This window comes from Oryctolagus cuniculus, chromosome 7 (assembly GCF_964237555.1).
Source record: "Oryctolagus cuniculus chromosome 7, mOryCun1.1, whole genome shotgun sequence".
Taxonomy (NCBI): domain Eukaryota; kingdom Metazoa; phylum Chordata; class Mammalia; order Lagomorpha; family Leporidae; genus Oryctolagus; species Oryctolagus cuniculus.
This window is the reverse complement of record NC_091438.1, coordinates 97,841,905-97,865,869: the sequence shown is the minus strand read 5'-3', so window position 1 is coordinate 97,865,869 and position 23,965 is coordinate 97,841,905. Positions and strand designations below refer to the sequence as shown.

General features: G+C 34.7%; 1 protein-coding gene and 1 long non-coding RNA gene across 11 annotated transcripts in view; one reads left to right on the top strand and one right to left on the bottom strand.

Moving 5' to 3' along the window:
- TNNI3K (TNNI3 interacting kinase) overlaps positions 1–23,965 on the top strand; it is a 372,046-nt gene that overhangs the window by 364 nt on the left and 347,717 nt on the right. For 2 of the 9 annotated variants that reach the window (XM_017345528.3, XM_070076726.1), the window contains exons 1-3: positions 12,925–13,121; positions 13,694–13,802; positions 23,042–23,127. In XM_017345528.3, the coding sequence (XP_017201017.1) occupies positions 13,082–13,121; positions 13,694–13,802; positions 23,042–23,127 (235 nt within the window). In that variant the 5' untranslated portion in view covers positions 12,925–13,081. Of the gene's footprint in view, positions 1–12,921; positions 13,122–13,693; positions 13,803–23,041; positions 23,128–23,965 lie in introns of those variants that run through there. The other 7 variants (XM_051856121.2, XM_017345531.3, XM_017345529.3 and 4 more) reach the window with 7 other exon arrangements.
- Positions 2,791–23,965, bottom strand: part of LOC127493437 (uncharacterized) — a 91,152-nt gene continuing 69,977 nt past the window's right edge. Inside the window, exon 3 of one of the 2 annotated variants that reach the window (XR_007923594.2) lies at positions 2,791–3,126. This is a non-coding gene — a long non-coding RNA (uncharacterized lncRNA). The remainder of the gene's footprint in view (positions 3,127–23,965) is intronic. The other variant, XR_007923593.2, reaches the window with a different exon arrangement.

Here is a 23,965-nt window from a genome sequence, read left to right as displayed (position 1 = left end):
AACACTCACCAAATTAACATAATTAATCTGAGAGAGAAGAAGAGAGGTTGTATGTATATTTGTGTTATGGGAGTAATATTCTCTGTAGTTGGTTACCAAATGACAAAGTTCACTGTAGATCCCGATGAATGGTAAGTAATCTGGAGACAAGAAAAAAAATCCAGTGTCCCCCTCAAAGAGTACTTCCTAACAAAGCATTATAAAGGAAAATGTCCATTCATGTGACAGCTTAACCATGAACAAAGCATATTGAACTGTACTGAATTGAAGCCGGTGTGAACTAGAAAAGTGAAATTTCATAAGTGAATTAACATAGTACATATACTGTATGGGGGCTTATTTACTTTCAACCTGAGAAAAAAAATTAGATTAGATTTCAAACTTTTACCATTTAGTCTTAGATTTTGTATTCTTTTTATTCTGCATATATCTGGGATATGGTTTGGTTTACACGTGAATAGTTACCTTTTGTCTTTAAAATAGTTTATCATTATATGTGCTGAACTTAACCTTCAGTATTCAAGTGGCTTTTTTTACTGATGTACAAATGACACATCTAATATTATTATATTAGTCTAATTTTAAGAAGTAATAAAGTTATTTTATATAGTAAGTTACAAGTATAAACTTTTTCTTTATGGCTCTTAGTAGGAAAATATCAGCAACAACCAAAATACTTAAATGAATGCATGTTTTACAGCTGTACTAAGACATTAGCTAAAACAATAAAATGAAGATTTTCAGTGAATAAAATAAAAAATATTACTACATAGTAAGGATAAAGTTCAACAAAGGACAAAGTATAAAAAATGGACAGTCTTTTATCTGTTATAAGCTTGACCATGAACTCACTGTGATCTTCATTAAAACAAAAGTCCAGATACATGAACACCAAGTATCACTGAGAAATAGGACTCTGAAATAATTGATAAAAGTTACTAGAAAGAAATGAAACAAGGAAACATGTCAAATGGGTGAAAACATTCTACCTATTTAATTATGATACTAGGGAAATTTAAGGGTGTTATTAAAGGAGTATCTAGAGAATATTTAAAATTATTAAGTTTAACCAAAATATATTTCATAACCCATTTCTACATTCCCTAGAGAAGTTTCCTTCCACTGATCTTTCTTCTTTTATGATAATGAGATGGGTGCCCAGTATTGACCATTACGTTTCATACATAATCATATTGACTTGAAGCAAACTGTATGCTCTTCATAAAATTATTTTCCTGTTTAGGAGAGGACAAGTAACCTAGTGGTTAAGATGCCCACATCCCACATTGGTGTGCCTGGTTTGATTCCTGGCTGCAGCTTCTGATTCAGCTTCTACCAATGCAGATCTCGGAAAGCAGTGATGATGGCAGAAATAATTGGGTTCTCGCCACTCACTTGAAATACCTGGATTGAGTTCTTGACTCCCTGCTTTAACCTTGGCTCAGTCTTTATGTTCAGAGACTTTGAGGAGTGTACCAGCAGATGGGAACAATCTGCCTGTCTGTCTGTCTGGCTGCTTCTCTCTTTCTACCTCAAATAAAGGAAAAGCTAATTTGAAAGAATTAAAAGTAAAACAGTACTTCTGTTTACTCCCTTTCCTCAACACACCATGAATTCATATGTAATTCATGCATTACTCTGAGTCATGGAAGACTGACATATGTCACTGCCCAGGTGCTTCTCTCCTCCAGTAATTATAGTTTTCTTAGCTTTTCTAAGCGCTTTTGATTTGGCTTTTTTTTTCATTTTGAAACTCTTTATCTTTCCTGTTCATAATTTCTGCCATTGCTGCCTCTTTATGTAATTTCACTGTCATTTGGTATTTATGACTTCCTCTAATTTAGCCTCATCAATTTTTAGTCTAAAAAAATTCAGGTTGAAATTTAAATTACATTGGTCCCATCAGTTTTCTTTAATTTGTTTTACTGTGTAGAGCAATAATAGGGATTTTAATGAACATCATCTTAATAAATTCTCTGAATCCTCTGAAGTGATGTAACGATATAAATTGTGTCCAAGCTCTCAATTTATCACATTCTACAGATTAAATAGTTATTTTTTTTCCCTAAGACTAGGATTTTAAAAACTTCACAGGTGACAAGACCTGTTTCAATTCATGCCATGTTCAAAAATCCTCTGTAGCCAGGCCGATGTAACCCTTTCTTCTTCTTATATTGCATGCTTTTTGTACCAGTCACTTAGCACTCATCAAAGCCACTTTGTAGAGTAAATTAGATTTTAAAATACCAATTTATGCTATAAACTATAGGTAGAGACTCTATCCTATAATTGTTTTATGGACAAGCTGTATCCAAATCACTTTTCCAAGCTTTGTTGCTTTGTTTTCTTTGCTCCTAATTCAAGGGCCTAATGCAGTAGATTCTGAGTTGATCATGAATAGGTCCTAGTAAATATATGTTTTCTTTAAATGTTTATTTATTTATTTGAATATCAGAGTTTCGGGGAAGCGGGGGGGAGGGGGGTGAGAGAGAGAGAGAGAGAGAGAAAAGGTCTTCCGTCTGCTGATTTATTCCCAAGATAGTTGCAAGAGCCAGGGCTGGGAGGGGAGAAAGCCATGAGCTTCATCCTCTTCTCCAACGTGGATGGCAGGAGCAGGGTGCTGGATTGGAAGTGGAGCATCTGGGAAAGGAACAGGAGCCCATAGGGAATGCTGACATCGTAGGCAGTGGCTTTATCTACTTTGCCACTATGCCGGCCCAATAGTACATGAGGTTTTTAACAGATTCTGGAAAAATCTGATTCTGTAAATTATTCCTAGAGTACCAACTACTTTGTATAAATGATTAATGCTAGTAATTCCAAATAATACAAATATCTCTTAAGGGAGGGTAAATGTTTAGAGTGATGATGTGGAAAATAAAATGATTAAAAATGAGTTATTCTTAGGTAGTTTCAAAATGCTATAATATTTTGTATTCAGAATAAGTAATGGTTTCATTTATATTCATTTCACCTCTCTTCCAAACCTTAGCAATATTCCTCTTCTTGAAGGGATTGATTCCTTTCAATTCACTTGGTTCAGTCCCAGTTCAGTTTGGTTCAGTTCAGTTTCTGCCAGGCACTGTTGTAGACTGTTTAGAATGCAGAGTTCAAGTTGCTTACAGACTAGAAAGTGAGAAGAAATAATTAATGCTCTCTTAGTTGATAGGTGTTTTGATGAAAATAAGAGTTGCATTCAAAGAGATCTAACAAGCAGAACTTAAATTTTTTTTTTTACTTTTCCCTACTCTTGTACTATATGTATATATGACATACAATACATTTGGTAAATATGTTATTTATACATAATGTATGTATAAGTAATGTACACACATGAATATATGTCTATTTATATATGTGGAATTTATAGTACATACCCTCCAAATGTAAATATGTTTGCTATCCATAATAAATAGTTACTATTAAGTACTTACTAACATTGAAGAATGCAGCCCTGCTATATGAGTTCAAGATGATTTTGTAAATTAGTATATATCCAGACTCTATAGAAAAAGAATAATTATATGGAATAGTTCAAACAGAGGAAGTGTGGTTTTTATAGAGAATGCATAGGTAAACTATCGTGATTAGTTAATATGTTAAGTAGATAGTAACATGAGATGGATACCTTCAAGTGACATTGGCAATGAGAGTTTAAGAAAGATGATACACAAAGCAACAGGAAAACCACAATGTAATCTGCATTTGTCTCTCATTCTAATAAGCCTCACACAAATTCCAAAGCTCTATGGCCCTTTACCACAGCTCCATCATTTCTCCTCCAAATTTACATATGTTGTAGAGAAAGCTGTGCGACAGTTTTATGTAACAATTTGTGTAATGAGACCTTGACCTCAACTTGGGAAATTCTGACAAGCAGATAGGAAATAGTTGTGCATGATACGCCAACATAAACAATTAGACTCAATACTTAGAATCTAAGTCCAGTATATTATGGCATGATTTCATGAACCTTGCATCAGAAGCACCCAAGCTGGAAGTGACTTTATATCAATTGCATTGGATCTCAGGAGGAGTGATCTTAAATGTTAAGATTAGTGTCATGAGAAGAGTAAGGATCCATGGAGCCCATAGAAGTGCTTCTATCACCTCTGGATGTGCAAATTCCTCCATACGATAATTTTAAAATAACCTCTTTAGGATTTGTGACAATTTTGTGTTTAAGCTTTGTAGATTGAACTTAACTAATTCCAAAATCTCTTCTTCTCCATTAGTGTGCATTTCAGATGACCACAGTCATTGCTCCAAGAGACAAAAGCCGGGTATTAGATACACTGGGCACAAGAAGGAATTGGCTAAACTCATTTGTGACATTGATTAAGACCCCTCAGAAGGGCTGATATCTAAAATGAACCCTGAAGTAGGAATACGGAGTTCCAGGAGATAAGTGCAAGAGTAGTAGAGGAAAACACTCTCCATATTGCCAGGCTGGGAAAGTACAAGACAGTTTTATTTCCAAATGCAATGGTAACTTCCAAAAATGACTTTTCATGAAACCAGGCTGTCTTGGAATTTACAATTATAGTTTGCTCTTCATAGAGCAAATTAGAGAAGGGAAGTAAAGTTTTAAGGAAAATATATGTAACTTTTTTACATTTTTAATTGAAAATGTCTTTTTTATATACTTACATACTAAACTTCAATTTAATTTAGGAAAGAGATGATATTTGGGCACCAGTAAAATAAGATATAAATCTATTAGGACATATGTTGAATGGAAGCACTTAAATTTATTATCATAAATCTGTCTGGTATTAAGAAGGCACTCAAACAGTACTTGCTATAACAAGTCCCCTAAATATTTGGCTTTAGAGATAAGTGTCTGAGAAAAAAATGTCAGAATGCTATGCAGCTCTACAAATTGCAACTTTCTGTTGATTCACACAACCAAATGCATTGATCCATTACAGAGAAATAGGCTGACTTTTTTTTTTTTTACTCCAACATTATACTAACTCAAGATAATTTTTATTTAGGATAGTGAAGATTAAATGTGTATAAACAGAAATGATTATTTTTCTTCTCCTACCCCATTTATTTATGTGTTTCATGAATTAGGAATTTCAGGCATAGAAAAGTTATTTGCAGAAAACAGTAAGTAGGTATTAAGTGAACTGTAATTATAACACAATGTCACTTTTTTAGTCAACTGACTCTTTGGGGATAAGGAAGAATGACGGTAACCTGGGTCATGAAGTTGATATTCTTTCGATTCTATTAGTGTCTCCAAGAAATGTTTTCTGGTTGAAATGTAGGCTTTAATACATGTACCTTTTCATTATCAATGATATATATTTCTGTTATCAGAAAAAACTCAGTATTATGATCACTTGTTTAGTTTTTCATCCCTTGTTCCCATGAGCTTTTGGAGAATGTGGTATATTATATGCTTGTTGAGTAGATAAATGGATCAATCAATCAATGAAGAACTGAACTTACAAAAGTTCTATGACTTTGTAAAAGACAGTTTTAGCCAGTGACAGGCAGTTAACTCTTGTCTTTGTTTAATGCAGATTACTTAAAAAACTTCTTATGCATCAGCCAACAAAATAAGGCACAAGAAAGATTAACATCATTGCATTTGCCATTGTACTATAAATAAAAATAGCAATATTGTTTTCCCTTTCTTTAATATACTCCCATAGATATTGAAAGCACCTGTTTACATTACTGTGATGTTTATTTCTTGACATTTATTTTCATTATGATGTATTCTCATGTCCTATTCATTTTTGAAGATTAATCTAAATATTACCTCAACAATATTCAGATTCATGATAGTGATTTATAATGCCATCTAACATATGGTAAATTTAGATATTCTAGGGGAAAGGAAAGAAAACTTGTTTGATAAAAATATCTTACAAACTTTTGCTTAAATGCACAAATATATTGCTTAAAAGCAAATGAATCAATAATATTGTCAACATGAATAGTTGCACGCATCTTCGGCAATGCTCAGTTTCCCTTTCAAATGACTTTGTTTCAATATAAATCATTTTAATGCATATTAAAAGAATCGAATAAAAACTAAACATAAACAAATTACTAATTCTGATTTCTTTTGTTTAAAGTGATGATTTTCTTAATTGCTTGTCAACCAGATGCAACCCATCAAAAATGTGTGCTTCTTAAAAACTTAGGAACAAGAATATATTGATAGGAATTCACATACAATGAAACAGTGATCTAAATTTTAACTATAAATGAACAGTTTTTTTTAAGAATTATTTAATTTCTTTGGAAGACAGAATTACAGATAGAGGTAGAACCAGAGAGAGAGAGAGAGGTCTTCCATTCCACTAGTTCACTCCTAAATGACCGCAACAGCCAGAGCTGAGCTGATCCAAAGCCAAGAGCCAGGAGTTTCTTCCGGGTCTCCCACATGGGTGCAGAGGCCCAAGGACTTGGACCATATTCTACTGCTTTCCCAGGCCATAGCAGAGAGCTGGATCGGAAGTTGGGCAGCCAGGACTCAAACCGGTGTCCATATGGGATGCCAGCGCTGAAGGCTGGGGCTTTAACCCACTGCACCACAGTGCCGGCTCTGAATTTAAGATTTTAAATGTAATAAGACTGGTTCCAGCCACATCAGTTTGATTTCAGATGAAGTGTGTTCCGTTTAATTTCTCTGTTGGAACCATAAAGGCAGAAGAGGTATCAAGTTCATTTTTTTGTCTTTTTCATCTTGAAAGGATCCTTTTAACTATTTATGAAAAAAACAGTGTAAAATATAAATAGCAGATGCATACCTATAGACTGAGATAAATAAATCATATGAACTCAAAATAAAGACATCAGAAAGAATGTAAATAGGTTCATTGAATGCATATGAGAACATATCTCTATGTGTACAAGAGTGGTATGATAAATATGTTGAAAAGACGGTGGCAATTAATGCTGGATTCAGGTAATTCAGTAGAACATGAAACTTTGTCCAAAAGCAATAGCTGAAGAAGTAAGATACTTACTAAGTCTACCCTGACATTTTTGAATGAAAAAACAAGCAAGTAAGTATAAAATAAAATTTAAAAATACTATTAATCTTGTATTGCTTAGAGTAGGCTTTTCCTTATGTTATCAACATTCCTTGAAAAACTGAAGTCATCTTGTTAAGGAATTACTACTTGTTGGTTTCATCTATTTGATTAACATTTTTTCCTTAAATCTTTAATAGTTTGTTTTTCTTAGAGTAGATTTAAGTTTACTGAAAAATGATGCAGAAAGTAGAATTCCTACATATTTTTTCCCTCCACTGTTTCCCTTATCATTAACATTTTGCATGAGAGTGGTACATTTGTTTCTATAAATGAACCAGTATTGTTACATTATTATTAACTGAAGTCCATCGTTTACATTAATGTTGTGTGGGTTTTGTCTCAAACTTGTCTTTTTTTATAAAGTGAACAAGTTTCACGTATTAGAGATACACAGTTTTAAGAACTTGTCATTTTTCTACCATTACAGTTCATACAGAATAATTTCCCTGCCTTAAAGAGTTCCTGTGTTCCACTTATTAATACCTTCTCTTTCCCAACACTTCGCCTCCTTGGCCCTATGTCTTTTGCTATCGATAAAATTTTGCATTTTAAAGAATGCCCTGTGTTTGGAGTCATAGAATATACATCCTTATCAGATTGGCTTCTTTCATTTAACAATATACATTTAAAATTCTTCTATGACTTCATTTATGGCCTAGTAGATTCTTTACTGTGTTGTCAAATAATACTTTACTTTCTGAATATTACATTTATCCATCCATCTATGTAACTGTATCTTTTTTTAAAAAAGCTTTTTTATTTATTTGAAAAGTAGTTAGAGAGAGAGAGACAGAGACAGAGAGAGAGAAAGCTCTTTCATTTACTGTTTCACTCCCCAAATGGTCCCAAAGGTCAGGGCCACATGCTGAAGCCCGAAGATTGCAGCTCCATCCAGGTCCCCTATGTGGGTAGCAGAGGCCCCAGCACTTGAGCCATTTTCTGCTGCCTTTCCTGGTGCATTAACAGGGAGCTGAATCAGAAGGGGAGCAGCCATGACTGTTTTAGTTGCCCATATATAATACGGATGTCCCAAGCAGGGGCTTAACCCGGTGTGCCATAATGCCAGCCTCTGAACAGAGATCCTGATTGCTTCCACTTTTTGCAAGTTACTTTTAAAATATGGGACTATATGAAATGGGAAATTTTTTGCTCTTTATTCTGTCTTCTTTTACATGGAATACAAAGGTCAAAAGACCTTTCAGGTAAGTAGTAATCCCACGTTAAGTGACCTAAAATGATGCTCTGTAAATGAATCTCTAAATAGAAGTTACATTAGAATTACCAGAGGTGAAGTGAGGATGAAACTGTTAAAAAGTATATTCCCAAGCTCTGATTCTGATCTACTGAATTAAAATATCTGAGATTGAAGCCCAGGTATCTATTTTGTAAAAAAATCTCCTCATATGGTGTCTACCCTCAGTCAAGTTTGAGAAGATGACCACTTTTGCAATTAGGCTTTTCTTTTTTTTAAGATTCACTTTATTTGAAAGGTAGAGTCACAGAGAGTGAATGACAGAGAGAGAGGCCCTCCATCTGCCTGCTCACTCCCAAAACAGCCTAATGGCTAGATGCAGGCCAAGCCTAAACCAGTAGCCAAGAGCCTCCCCAGGGCCTCCCAAACAGGTGCAGGGGCCCACGCACCCTGGCTGTCTTCTGCTGCTTTCCCAGGTACATTACCAGGGAGTTGGATCAAAGTGGAGCAGCCAGCAATCAAAACTTTGCCCATATGGGATACTGGTGCTTCAGGCAGCTCAACCCGCTGCACCACAACACTGGCCACAGGCTGTGTTTTTAACTCTTTTTCTCTCCCTTTCTTTCTCTGCAACTCTGCCTTTTCAATAAATAAATAAATATTTTTGAAAAACAAGCTGGAGGCGGTGCTGGCTCTGGTTCAGCAAGTTAGGCTACAGTGTGCTGTGATAGTGTCCCATGTTGGCGCCCATTCAAGTTCCACTTGCTCCACTTGAGATCCAGCTCCCTGCTAATGGCCCAAGTCCTTGGGCCTCTCTGCACCCATGTAGGAGACCCAGAAGAACCTCCTATCTCCTGGTTTCCACCTGGCCAAACCCCAGACATTGCAGCCATTTGGGAAGTGAGCCATCTGATGGAAGATCGATTGATGTCTTTCTGTCTCTCTTTCTGTAACTCTGTCTTTCAAATAAATAGATACATCTTTAAAAGGATAGTGTGTGCACTTCTGGAAATTTCAGTGCTAGAAAGAAGAGAGTGTAATTAAGAGTTTGTGGTTGGCTGATGCCGAGGCTCACTAGGCTAATCCTCCACCTGTGGTGCCGGCACCCCAGGTTCTAGTCCTAGTTGGGGCGCTGGATTCTGTCCCGCTTGCTCCTCTTCCAGTCCAGCTCTCTGCTGTGGCCTGGGAGTGCATTGGAGGATGGTCCAGGTCCTTGGGCCCTGCACCCACAGGGAAGACCAGGAGGAAGCACCTGGCTCCTGGCTTTGGATCGGTGCAGCGCGCCGGCCGTAGCAACCCCTTGTGGGGGTGAACCAATGGCAAAAGAAGACCTTTCTCTTTCTCTCACTGTCTAACTCTGTCTGTCAAAGAAAAAAAAAAAAAAAAAAGAGTTTGTGGTTGGGGCTTATGCTGTGGCACAGCAGGTTAAAGCCCCAGCCTAAAGTGCCAGCATTCCCTATGGGTTCTGGTTCTAGTCCCACTGCTCCTCTCCCAATCCATCTCTCTGCTATGGCCTGGGAAAGCAGTAGAAGATGGCCCAAGTCCTTGGGCCCCTGCAACCTTGTGGGAGACCCAGAATAAGCTCCTGGCTCCTGACTTTTTATCAGCTCAGCTCCTGCTGTTGCAGCCATTTAGGGAGTGAACCAGCAGATGGAAGACCTCTCTCTCTCTGTATCTACCTCTATCTGTAACTCTTTCAAATAAATAATTAAAAAAAAATAGAGAGTTTGTGATCAACCTAAGGGAAAAAAACTAGAGAAATGAACTGAGTATTTGGGAAAATATTTCCTGATTGTAGGTTGTTTATCTCTAGCATTCTTTAGAAAGAAAAATAAGAATGTTAGCTTGGATCATTTACTTACCCTGTTTTTCTCCACCTTCCTATAAATACCTATTAGAATTACTAGACTGTCTTAAACATATTACAATATTCTTAAATGAAGCTTGTGGATATTTTCCCGTTAAAACTTGTAATTTGTTACAGTTCAATAACAGTTAATATATATGTAATTAGTGAGACGACCATTTATTTCTGTATTTTAGATGCTATCCTCTTTTTTTTTTTTCAACAAAACGTATTGCTTCAGGGTGTGGAAATTTAAGTCAGTTACTGATTGCATTTTCACTCATAGCAGAAATTTTAGATTTGAAAGCCAAAGCTTTCATTGGTATAAGCCAGACTTCTTAATAGAATAAAGATATTTTTGAGAAATAAAAAGAAAAAAAATCCTGAAAAGCATTGAAACAAAATTGTGTCTCACAGGAAAGTGGAAACACAATGCAAAATGATCTACTGGTAAACACACAAATGAAGACCTATACACATCCATGCACTAGTGGAAGATCTGAGATGTTGGCGATAAATGAGAAAGTAGACCAATGATAATAAATTTAGATATTTTCAAGAAGGCTTAGATCCCTGCCACCATAATGCCCCTTCAGCTTGAAATTATAAATCTGTAGGATGTTTTTGAGAAATTCAAGAGGATAGAGAATTATTGTGTTATTTTTCAAGGTGTAGGCCTGGGAAACGACAAGACTTAGAGAAAGTCTTCACTGTGGTCTTCAAGACAGAGAGCTGTCAAGATGCAAGTGCCTGGCACAATGAGTATGACGGTAGTAGGGGTGTGTTGGGGTACAAGGGGTGGTTTAGCGAGGGGAGGGGCACTTTTTGAACTGGTACAACAGGAATCACACAAGTGCTGGTATAAATCTGGGGGAACTTAAGGTGTCTAATCATTCAAAAAGAAGAATGTGGAATGTATGGTTGAAGGTAATCAGTCAGAGGCTCTTGCAATATAGCAGGTATCAACTTCCATGACAGACACATACTGATGCGGAGAGACAAGGAAGTTTTATCCAGGTGAGAGTAGAAGTAGGTGTCAATGAGGCCAGATGTCTTTTTTTCCACTTATATCTTATCCACATAGAGGCCTTTCCTCTAAACTGCATTACCTTTGCTGGAAAACAAACAAAAACAAAAAAAAAAAAAAAAAAAAAAAAAAACTTCTGCTAGTCCTGAATTTGTCCAAGTATTTGCTTGAAAAAGAATTAGAATGTTCAATGATAGTAAATATGAAATCCACACCTGTTACATTAAAATTATATCCCCAGGAAATGTATTTAAAGATTTAAATTTATATCTTCTAGGTATACTAAGATCATAAAAACAAATGCATGGAGTGGGCTTCTGGTTGCAGTTAAGATGCCATTTGGGAGGCCTGCATCCTATATCAGTCTCTGGGTTTGAGTCTCAGCTCTGCTTCCAACTCCAGCTTCCTACTAATACACAAACTTGGAGGTGGCAGGTGATAGCTAAGATAATTGGCCCATGTCACCCACTTGGAAGACTAATGTTGAGTTCCAGTCTTTGGACATTGACCTGGCCCAAATGTACCAGCAGATGCAAGATCTTTCTCTGTCTGCCTCTGTCTCTATGCCTTCAAATAAAATGAAAATAAATAAATGAAATTTAAAACAATAAAAGAATTACACAGTTTGGAAATCTTCTACATTTTCCATTTATTATACATCATACCCTGATTTCATTTATATCAATTGTAATATGCACATATAGAAAGAAATGTCCTTGGTGCTGGCATTATGGCACAGCAGGTTAGGACACCACTTGTGAGATCGGGATCCCATATCAAAGTGCCAGTTGTGAGTCTTAGCTATTCTGTTTCCAGTCCAGCCTCATATTAATGCCTGTGAGAAGACAGTAGAGAATTGCCCAATTACTTGTTACCCTGCCACCAATTTGGAACACAAGGTGGAGTTCTTGGTTTCAGCCTGACTCAGATTTAGATGTTGTAACTATTTGGAGAATAAACCATGGGACAGGTGATTCTCTCTCTCTCTCTCTCTCTCTCTTTCCCTGTATCTCTGCCTTTCAGGTAAAAAAAAAAAAGAAATCTCCTTATAAAATAAATAAAAAGTAAATAAATGAATCATCATGGGAAACATATCAATAATGATATCTAGTGTAGATATTAAATTCATATAGTTCTCTTATTGATTTCAGATTCCACCACCTACTGCTAACTCTGGATTTTCTCAACCATAACATATAAATAACAACTACCTTGCATTAAAAATATATGCCAAGCACTTAGAGTAATGTCTGGCACACAGCAAATATTAAATATTATTAATCTCATTGTTATTATTTTATAAGTTGCCCTTTATATAAATCAGTGTCATAGATTCTTATCTATGATTCTTACAGTCAGAGAAATCAATTCTCATAAATTATTCATGGTCTGTATTGACAGTTCTTTTCTATAAGCATACTTTTAAAGTTTTACGTCAGCAAAACTTATAATCATTTCTATTAATTATCATTTATTATGAGTTTCCATTATTTATGTATGTAGAAAAATTATATCAGTAATCTCTTTTTTCCAACTGACATTATTATGACTCAGGAGAAAATGATCCTGAAAGATGATCTAGGTAGTTCTAATAGCTCTTTTTGAATCTCAGATATACTTGAGCCACTGTCTAGATTTATCTATTGAGTAAATGGCCCATGAAGTTATGTATGGGTAGGTAATCAATTGATGGAAGCAAATAATTCTATTGAAACATTTGCGATTTATTTTTGATACAGCTCTTTTAAACAGACTGATTAGTTTCCTTTATGATTTTACATTTGAATGCACACACTATTTCATTCTTTGTCATTGTTGCATGACATTCCATTTGGCAGTTGGCTTATTTTTAGCCAGACTATCAAAGTATTTCTCAACTGGACTGTCACTGCACTTGAACTTGGAATTTTGTAGCCTGAATAACTGCACTGTAGAAAAGAAAGAACTGCTCGCAAATGGGAAATTATAAATCTAGACCAACTCAAACTTGTACTGGTAATTATTCTTACTTCTTTAAATGTAACATGGTTAAATTATAGTCTCAATAACTAATAATTCAGTAGAATATGTGTTAATTTTTTAACAGAGGTTAAGAGTGCATTAAGTGAGTGTTGGAAAGATTCTTGGAACTCAGATTATTTTTTCTGAAAATTCTTTACAGAAAACATAAAATTTCTTATAAAATATTATTTTAGCTCCCTGATATAATCTTATAGAAAAATTTGCAATTCTGCTGAATTTAGAATTATATCTTAAGTATATAGTATTTAAAAACTCCAATAACTAGAGATTGCTATAATTAAAATGCAATAAAATCAAATGAAATAAGTCAAATGTATTCTCCTATGTAAATATATTATCCAATAGCAAATGGATTCTTAATTACGACAATTCAATCTGATTGCATTTTAAATATAAACATCTGCATTTTAAACCCACAATCAATAATTTAAGTATTGTAGAATACAGAATAAGAATCAGATTTTTGATTACTTGTATGTTATGATCTGTGTCTAAATTCTATAATACATAGCTATGGATCAGTTCCATTTGTTTTTCTTTGTTAGATGAATGGAAGAAGAAAGTCAGTGAATCTTATGTGACTATAATAGAAAGATTAGAAGATGACCTGCAGATCAAGGATAAAGAGCTTACAGAACTAAGCCATATATTTAGGTAAGTTGTCTTGCTTCTTTTTATAAGTGATTTTATTATTTATGTTGTTGTTAGATGTATCCCTATAATAAGAAAAGAAAATCTATATAAATTCAGATAAACACAGTCATGTTCGAAAACTTAAAATATCAGGTTAGTGCTTCTTTACTACTCGGCTCTCAAAATGCAAGCATGTCACCTTCTTCAAATATGACTTGCATTTTCTCCTCAGAAAAGTTTGCAAAGAGAGAAACCTAGGTGCTAGCCTTTGACTACAAGTTGTTGCTAATGTGAATAATCTTTTGTGGAGCTAGACCCTTCTTTTAAGCCATGCCAGTAAAAAACAGCAAGACTTTTCTCCCAAAATGCTAGTAGCACACTGGCCACATCACTCTTTTTGGACTACAAAGGTAAATTCAGTTTTAACAAACCCTTTGATCTCCTGATATTGAAAGACTGTCCCTTAATAGACCCGAGTACATTCTGCCTTCTGAACAGTCATATAACAGCACGTGGGGTTTGCTTCAGGCTTTCAGGGGGTTTTGTTCTATGATGACAGGAAAAAATAATCTGGAGTGGTATCACAACCTTAGAAGACACAGAATGCTCAGAAAGGAGGATGTGTGATCCTTACATATGCAAATATTTTGGAGAAATTCCATCTGACATTGAGGAACTATGCCCTTTTGGTGTAGTTGGCTGCCTGACTGAGGAAAAGTTCCCTAAAAGCCAACTAGCCAAGTTCACCTTCAGGTGTTTCATTCATGTAATACCCTTCATTTTACTTGAAAAATAAATTTAAATCAAATATTACATTACATATTTTTTAAAAATTTAGATATAGTGAGCATATAAATCTCACATAAAAAGCAGATATAATCATCCATGTAATGTAGTTTATATGAATCTTGTCAATGTAGATAATAAGACTTTTATAAATGTTCAATACATGTTTGGAAAATAAATAGTTGATTCTTTCTGTTTGGCCAAAATGATGAAGTGAACACTGACAATTGTGATAAGATGCCTCTGGACTGACTTTTGCAAGTAGTATCATGCTCAGGTACAGTAAAACATTTGAAAGCCCTGAAGAGATCAATGTGAATGACACTTCAGTATAGGAGATTTATACATCATGTTTATTTTGTTGGAAAAGAGACACAAGTATAAAAATCATAAGCCCCAAAGATCTTTCATATGCTGAATGAAAAATAATTATATTGAAGAGTTTTTCTTCAATTTTATAATTAATGCCTCATTTATTTATTATATTTTAATCAGTAAATATTGTGAATATATATCAAATCAGAAAAATTAATTTGAGATATGTCTTTTCTTATTCTACCTTAAAAATTACCAGTAATCTTTACTACTCCTAGAATAATTTATTTTTCATATTTTCCACTACATGTAACAAAAATGAGACATTTTTACTGACTAGTAGTTAGAGTGAGGGGCAGAGTTCAGTGTCAGAGAGCTTACAGTCCAGAACTTGCTGAGTGCCAGCCATATTAAGATGTTTCTCTAGACATATCAAATGTAAAGCATTATTTAATCTTCACCATTGTCCCATGTGGTGGCTAATGTTTAAGTTAATGGATAATAAACTGAGGATTATGGACAAGAAAATTTGACTTATCAAGATCATACCATCAGTAAATGCTAGAATGTGATTTGTAGGAATGTCTGCTGACTTCTTAGAATTCTCTCTAATAAACCCTGCATTTTTTCACCTTGATTCAGGAGTTCACAATGTGGTTGAGGGGAAAATGGATGTCAAATTTCCTGTGACTCATCATGTAGGGAAGCCTTGTGCTAATACCATTAAGGAAGCCACAGATATGTCGCAGGAGCCAACAGTGACAGTGATGAAGATGAGGAGAGGATTGCCACACTCTGGAATCTGGTTTCTCCCAAGGTTGAAGTTTCCTGTTTTAGCGTAGCCTACAGTACTTGCTAAATTTTCAGAACCCATGACTCAGCCCTGTGTTAAATGAATCAGAATCTCTGAGGAAGACTTCCAGAAACTTGAATTTGTAACAAGCTCCCCAGGTAGCACCTATGCATGATAAAATGGCACTTCTGCTGAAGTTTGAAAACTACACTTCTAGAAAGATACCCAAGTTGCACTGAGAGCTCTTTGCCTGAGAGGTTATTGGTGAAGGGATGAGGGACATGAGAACAGAAAACCAGCAATTGGTATTATCTCTGGAGAGCCAAGACAGCAAAAAACAAACAGAAAGAAAGTACTCTGCTTTGCCTGACTCCAGCAAGGCAGAACATTATCTGGAAAGAGAGTCAAATATTTCTAGGGCAGAGTTGTGAGAAGGTTATTTTCTTTCAGATAAAATGATGGGTGATGAAGTAATACGTGCTGAGAGTATGAATTTCTTATTCCTTATCTTGTCCACAAAAATTTCCGGGATAGTTGGTAATATTAAACATGATTTTGCATAAAAACACATTTGGGTATATATGGCATTTTAGGTTCTAAAAATAAATGTAAAACCTTTTTGTTTCTCGTGTTTATCCATGTCTTATGTAATGTGAACAGTGCTTCTGTGATGAGCAACTATGTTATCCTACCTGACATCAGTCTTTCTCTAAACATGAAAATAGCATGGAAACCTTATACAAAGCCCAAAAGGGGGTATTTAACAACAAAGTTGCAAGTGAAGGGTCACCAATGTAAATATAAGCTTGCTTGTTTTTCTTTGTTTATTTACTGAGTAATTTATTTATAGCATTCCTGGTAGATGCTAATTCCATTTATTAGAAGATATTTTCTACTATATATGCACTAGTGCTCTTGCCAGGTTAAATGGATACTTTCCTGGTATAACTTTAATTTACAGTACAATAAAGAACAGTATATACTGGGGCTGGTGCTGCGGTGCAGTGGGTTAAAGGCCAGATCTGCAGTGCCAGCATCCATGGTCATCACAGGGATGATCCCAGATCAATCTGGGCATTCATGAATTTTGCATTTCCTTGTCTCACTTGGAGTGCCTGTTTAAACACTCAATGAGAGATGTACCATTTTCAGGTGTGGCCTCCACAAATCTCCCTACATACACTTTCCTCTTTTTCACAAGAATGCTAACAGCTCTCAGAGAACACTTGGAAACCATTTAGTGACAATAGCAGACTTCTAAATGACTATGTGGAGAACTACATGTCAACCTATTTACCCAGTGATAGCGAGCAATGAATTCTGTTGCATTTAAAGCATAACAAATTTGTGAGTCAACTTGTTAACAACGCTAGAGTTACCCTCTTAAAGTTACTAAGAAGAAAGACTTGCTAAAGAGATATAATGAACATTAGAGTAAACTGAAATCAAACATCTAGTATCCATTCTTGTGACTTGTGGGTAGGAAGGGACAGCATGGAGAAAGCAGTTGTAAGTGGGAAAATGATGCAAAGAAAGTGGGACAAATATCTCAATTGGGTTTAAATCAGGTTTTCAACTTTGACACGACTAGCAGTCAGGCTACAAGTGGTAAGGTGCTCTTCAAGAGCCAGGGTAAAGTTTCAGCACTGTAGAAGGCAATAGCAGGCCTCACCAGAAGCCATTCAATGGACATTAAAGGTCAAGATGTTATTGGAGCATATTTTTAGGATCAACACTCATGAAGAAAGGCAGGAGGCAGAACTGAGCTGGGAGGAAGATGGGTTGTAATGCCGTCTGCACAAAAACTCGCTGAAGCTCAGTGGATCTTTAGAGTTTTCCAAGCTGGATTGAGAGGACTGGGCTTTTATATTTGCAAAAAAAAAAAAAAAAAAAAAAGACTAGTCATTGGATTCTGGCTATAGCCTGAGAATGACACACAGACAAGGCATCTGTCTTCAGCCAAGAGTCACATTCCCTATTCCACTCCACCGTTCTGCTATACCCTCCGTATTAGAACTGCCCCTGGTGGTGGGAATACAATATATGTTTAAATAGTCATGCCTCAGATGATACATGTTACCCTTCCGTAATATTTAACAACCATTTATATGATGGTCCACATGAGATTTTTAGAAGTCTTCTCATTCAATTCTTTTGTTTCAATATATTTTTAAGTCAAAAGAAATTTTAGAACTCTGTTTTGATAATTTCATTGTCAAACCTACTTTTATTTCCTCAATCTATAATATGAAATTTGAAAGTCTATGAGGAGATTCCAAAGAAGTTATAATATTTAATGCCATGACTTACAGCATAATCCAAAATCAGCCTATTTTATCTCAATGCTAATCTATTTTAGATTTGAGTAGGTGTATCTTAGTTAATAATGAGGAAATCTTACTTTGAAAATGACTAGAGTTAATAAATGTACATAAATAGTCAAAGAATTGCTAGGTTTAATGAAAAAGCAGTCACAATATTTAGAGAAAATGCATAAAGAGATTGAGAAATATGAAGGAAGCTTTCTAAAATGTACTTTCCTGCTTACTTTCTCCCTGAAAAGACTGGATCCAGCTGCATTCCATAAATCTCTGTCCTCCAAATGAAATATCTTCTAAAATTTTTTTTCACAATAATAGCCAACATTAAAATTTAGCTATCAAAAAATGAGTTGCTTTGTTTAGACAGAAGAATTTTTCTGTAAAGGCAGTATATACAGTACTGAGGGGAGAAATACCATCTATGATTAAAATATAATGATATACTTATTTGGATTGCTTAGGTAATACATTGTGCCAAATAGCAACAAAACAGAGCAAAACAAAACAAAAAAAAAAAATAGGCATGAACAACAACAATAACACCTCAAACAAAAGGAAAACAAAGAATTTACATTACTTTAATGCAATCTACTTTTCTAATGCTTCTCTTATTTGTCCAAGTTAAAGAAGTTATGAGTAGTAATTTTACAGGAATATCTTATAAAAACTTTGTGAAGTGACTTGACCTCAATTGTTTTCTTTGTCTCTGTGTCCCACCTGTCTCTTCTCTCTCAATCTCTTCATCTCTTTCTTTTAACCTAAGTCTCTCTCTCTCCTACACTGTACACTTTCTGTCTCCCTTCCTATACTGCCTCCATTATCCCTTTTTCTTCCCTATCCCACTTCTCAAATGTAAAATACAACCAAAAAGTGAAAAAAAAATCAATATTATGATAGCAGGTAATATTTATAAAAAGTTTTATAAGGTTTAACACATTTAAAACTCACAAAATTCTATGAGACAATGATTATTATCCTCTTTTCTAACATTTTCACTCTTGTTCTGCCACTATATCTCAATAATTATTTATTATCTGAATGAATGTATAAAGAATATACTTTACATTGTTAGCTTGCAGATATTATCTGGGAAATCCTAAAAACTATATTTCTAGATATTTCTTGGGGTTATATATATATGTATAGAAACAGATTTTATTGATGAATACTCAGTTTAAACTGCTTAGAAGGAGAAATCTACAAAGAACTATAAAAGAAGTTAACAACAAGCCATTTGTCATCCAAATGATCCCTTTGGGAAACTAGACTCTCTTTAATTTTTTTCCCTTTGTTTTTACATTCTTGACCTTTCTCTAAATTTCATCCAATATATTATTTCTTAAAGTATCTACTTCTGAATGTTTCACACATAAATTTATTATTTTTGACTATCTGTTCAAATGTTACTTGTGGTCATATCAGATGTCTTCCAAGAAGGATGAGGTCATGAGAAAGAAGTTTAATTGGATCACAAAACTGCAGTGTTTTCTGGGTAAAAGGTAAAGGCTAAGAGAGAGTTCATTATGCCACAAGAAAGAAAAGTAACTTTTGGGCACAGAGTTACCATTTTTAATGATTAAGGACAGAATATACTACTAGAAATGGATTCATAATAGTGGTTTCATTTTAATTAGGAACTTCATCCATGCCCCAGCAAGCACTATGAACTCATTAGGATATGTTAAGTTACAGTATGGCATGGTGGGTGATGAAAAATGTAAGGGGATATTAAAAAATAAATTGAGCTTAGAGTATTAGAATACATAAGTGATGTTCAATTGGCAGTGAATTTGACATACACAGTTACTTTAGAAGAGGCAAAAGAAGAGAAAATGAAATTTCTCTCCTCAGAGTGATTGCTTTAAAATCTTGAATATTTTAATTGCATGTATCAAAACAGAAGCATTTGACTAGAAGTTAATGGGAAATGAGAATTAGGATTCAAGTGCAGCCCCCAAAGTAACTCTCATTAAAAAATTTACATTCCAGTTATTAAACTTAAGCTAAAAACCATACTATTAAAATCACACTTGACTGCCAAATATTGGAGGAGTCTATTCTCTGTTGATTCATTTTGTTGACATTAATAGAAGCTTCATGAGTTCAAGGAGGATAGAATTCCAAAGGAGAACAAAAGCAACAAGCCACAACTCAGTTTCAAGAAAGAAAATATTTAGGACACTATGCTCAGTCACTTATTTATGAATGATTAAGTCTAGTTCATGATTTAATGAATTAACAAATAATTACTGAATAAAAAGTCACACTGCTTTCAATTTTATTAATGTAAATAACACATCCATTCATTATTATCCTTTTGTTTAACAAATAAAGCAATGGACTTTGGCATCTAGTATTTTCTGTGAATTCAGTTGGCTTTGCAAAGCTAATTGTGTCTTTAGAGATAAAGATTAATGCTATAGTGAGTTGCAGGATCTATCCAATGTTTATATTCCTGGGACTGATGTAATTAAAAGATCCAGGAATTAATGAGTAGTTTATATCAAGGAGGCTGTCAAGGAGACTGTTGAAAACAATCTGCAGTAAGCAGCAACAGAAGTGAGACACATCATATGTGTTCAGAGGAGTCCTGCCATACTTATAGAATGAATCAACAAAGTTAGTTCTTGAAATAAGATAGCGATTGATTTTACCTTCTCAAATAAAATGATTCTCAGTTCAACTTCTTTTGTCCCCTTGAGTTTTTTGCTCTTTGAATATCTCCAGTTTTGAAAATCTTTACATTGTAAAAGCATCCCTGGACTTGTATTTTGCAACACTGTGATTCCAATAATTGCTCCTAAATCACAATTGTCACAGTAAGGAGGTTGGTGCTAGTTTTGAAACTTATGAAATTTCACAAGCTGTTGATTATGAAAGGTCAAACTTGATTTGAAAATTGTGCTGATATTTTTTCATGATTTATACTTCAAAAAGAAAGCTGCCCATTTAAATCAACATTGTTGATAATAGTAAGAACAGTACAGTAACCATTTTTTGATCATATATCATGTGCCAGTTACTCTAGTAGGCACTTTTTCTCCTTTAGTCCTCACAACAGCACCTTTCCTAGTTGAAGAAACTGAGGTATCAATGGAGTTAAATAATGTTCCAAACACTGCTGGGGGAGCACAATTAGTGTGGGAATTGACTCCTCATGTAACTACAAGGGCTAAGGTTTTAAGCACTGAAGTGATTTTTTTTGAAACATCACAAAATAGCAAGTATTGCTACATAATATTGCAGATAGACACCCACTCACCCCCCCCCCACACACACATATATACAATTTCTCAAGAGTTTATTACCACAGTGGAAATCCAGAACTTTTTCTTTCAGCATTTGCCATTAGGTTTATTATTATTTACTCAAAAAAAGTATCCTTTCCTGTTTTGTTCTTAGGTTACATACAGACTGTGTAGTTATTTACATTACAGAGGCCTCCCTGTCCCCCTCTAGCTGAACACTTTAGCACTTTTTTTGTTTTACAATCCTATTGTGTGATTCACTTTCTGGATAATCCTGCTTGGTTTCAAGGGTTTAGATTCCTGACTTGGGCAAACAACACACATATCCAAGAATAACCTGACTTTCTGAATTTACAGCACATACCACAAAATAGCCATACTGTTTTCAATTGGTCTCATTTCAAGTAGACATTTAAAAGCATAGCATTTTCATCAGAAAACAAAATGTTTTCATTATTCCTTGAATGAGGGGAAAATGCTGATAAAAATGAATTAAACTCTTAACTATCTTTTCATGACATCCTAAACCTGCTATATTATACTATCAGCATTTATAAATAATGGAGTTTGTCATAGTTCTACATAAGGTACTCCTAATCTGGCAAGGTATTTTTCTCAATATGAGAAAGTATGTCTGTGCATTTTGCTGCTGAGAAATTGAACATGGAAAGCAAGAAGTGTAGGAAAGTTGAAAAGTTCTGGAATATTCCCATGTCCATGGATACAAACAACAGGGATTGCCATTGCTAATTAAAGTATTTCACTGAGGTCTATCAGTGTCCCTCGATTTAAAAGCTTTCCTTTCAGCACCATCCTGGTAATAACACTTACTCTATTTTAAAATCCCAATCCCCTTTTATGTTCTTAACTGGGTGCCTTGATGATAATGTGCTGAATTTATAGCAACTTTCAAGTGTAGATACTTTACAAGTGATAGGAGTTCTTGGCTCACTCACCAAAGACTATGCTATCTCTCTAAAGCTGCTGGAGATTTAAATAGGCAGGAGGCAGCTTGAAATTGACCTAGGAGGCCAAGGATATGATCTCATTTCTAGTGAAAAATGTCCTGGGAGTACCAAGGACCTTAAGAGGTCGAGAATTTTAGCTTTACATTCTTTTTGAAAGGCTACCTGTGTCTCCCCAGGGCCCTCCTGGGGCAATGGTCTTTGTTCAGACTAAGGCAAGGATTTCATTAATAGAATCACTCCTTTTCTCACCTGGGACTATATCACAGTATCCTACCAGAGTTCTTTATCTATGAAATCTGACCCAGTCAGAGTACAAGAAAACTTTGCTTCAGGCAGAAATTGTAATACACTGGGATTATATTCCTTTCCCCTATCTTTTATCAAATACAATACAACCTTATTTTTTTTCTTCTCTCTGTCTCTTTTTTTTCTTCCTTCCTTCCTTCCTTTCCTCTTTGGAAAGATTCTCCTGGATTTTTCCATAGATGTGATGTAAAATTTTGAGAGAAATGGATTTACTTTCAGATGTCTATATTTTCTATTTATACACGATTTTTATACATCATGATGCCCTGGATAGTTCAAATTATATGTTGAACACAGAACTCAATAAGTGGATCATTAAGCTTGATCTCTCAAACTTTTAATAGGATTTTCTCTCAATTTTAATTCTTCATATAGTGGATCCAAAATTCTTACTCAAAGTAACAACCAGAGAAAATATATATTTTTAAATTTATAGTAATAGAATTCTCTTTTATCATTTTCAAATGAAAGACAATATATACTGAAAGATGAATTTTGTGATCATCTATAAAATATTTTTCAGCTCTGATGAAGCCTTCAGTGAAGTCAATTTAAATTACCGCACTGAAAACGGGCTCTCTCTACTTCATTTATGTTGCATTTGTGGAGGTAAGTACTTGAAACTTGATATTTTTTAAACTAATAATTTGCATTTACAGTCAGTGATTTGATCTGCTTAATCGTCTAACAAGAGAATCCTATTGATACCCTATTTTTTCTTGTTTCACACCTTCTGATCCCAATAATCTTCAACTGAAACAGTAACTACCACGCAGATATTTCAATTGATTTCTCTATGAGTTTAAGACTCACTGTGCCCTTGCCCTAAAACAAGTTACTTAGTTTGCTTAGAAATCAGAATATATTTTTCAATATTGGGCACATCGGTCAGAAATAAGGTTAACTTCAAAAGCACTTAAGTCATCTCCCAAATACCAAGAAATTGCTTCAAATTATGCAGCAACAGTCTATGTAAAATCATAAATGCCAAAGATAAAATCTAAAAGTGAAAATAGACCAAAGTAAGATTAAGAGTTTAGTTTGGCTAATATTTTATTTTCTTGTGTTTATTAGTGTATCCCAATCACCTAGCGTAGTGCCTGTCATAGAGGAGTCACTCGATAATTTATTGAATTAACAAATACATAGTTAATGCTTATTTTGTCAATGTAAACTAAATTCATTGAACTCCATTTCCTTTTTTTAAACTTTTATTTAGTAAATATAAATTTCCAAAGTACAGTTTATGGATTACAATGGCTTCCCCCCCCCATAACTTCCCTCCCACTCACACCCCTCCCATCTCCCGCTGCCTTTCACATTCCATTCACATCAAGATTCATTTTCAATTATCTTTACATACAGAAGATCGATTTAGTATATATTAAGTAAAGATTTCATCAGTTTGCACCCACACAGAGTGTAAAATACTGTTTCAGTACTAGTT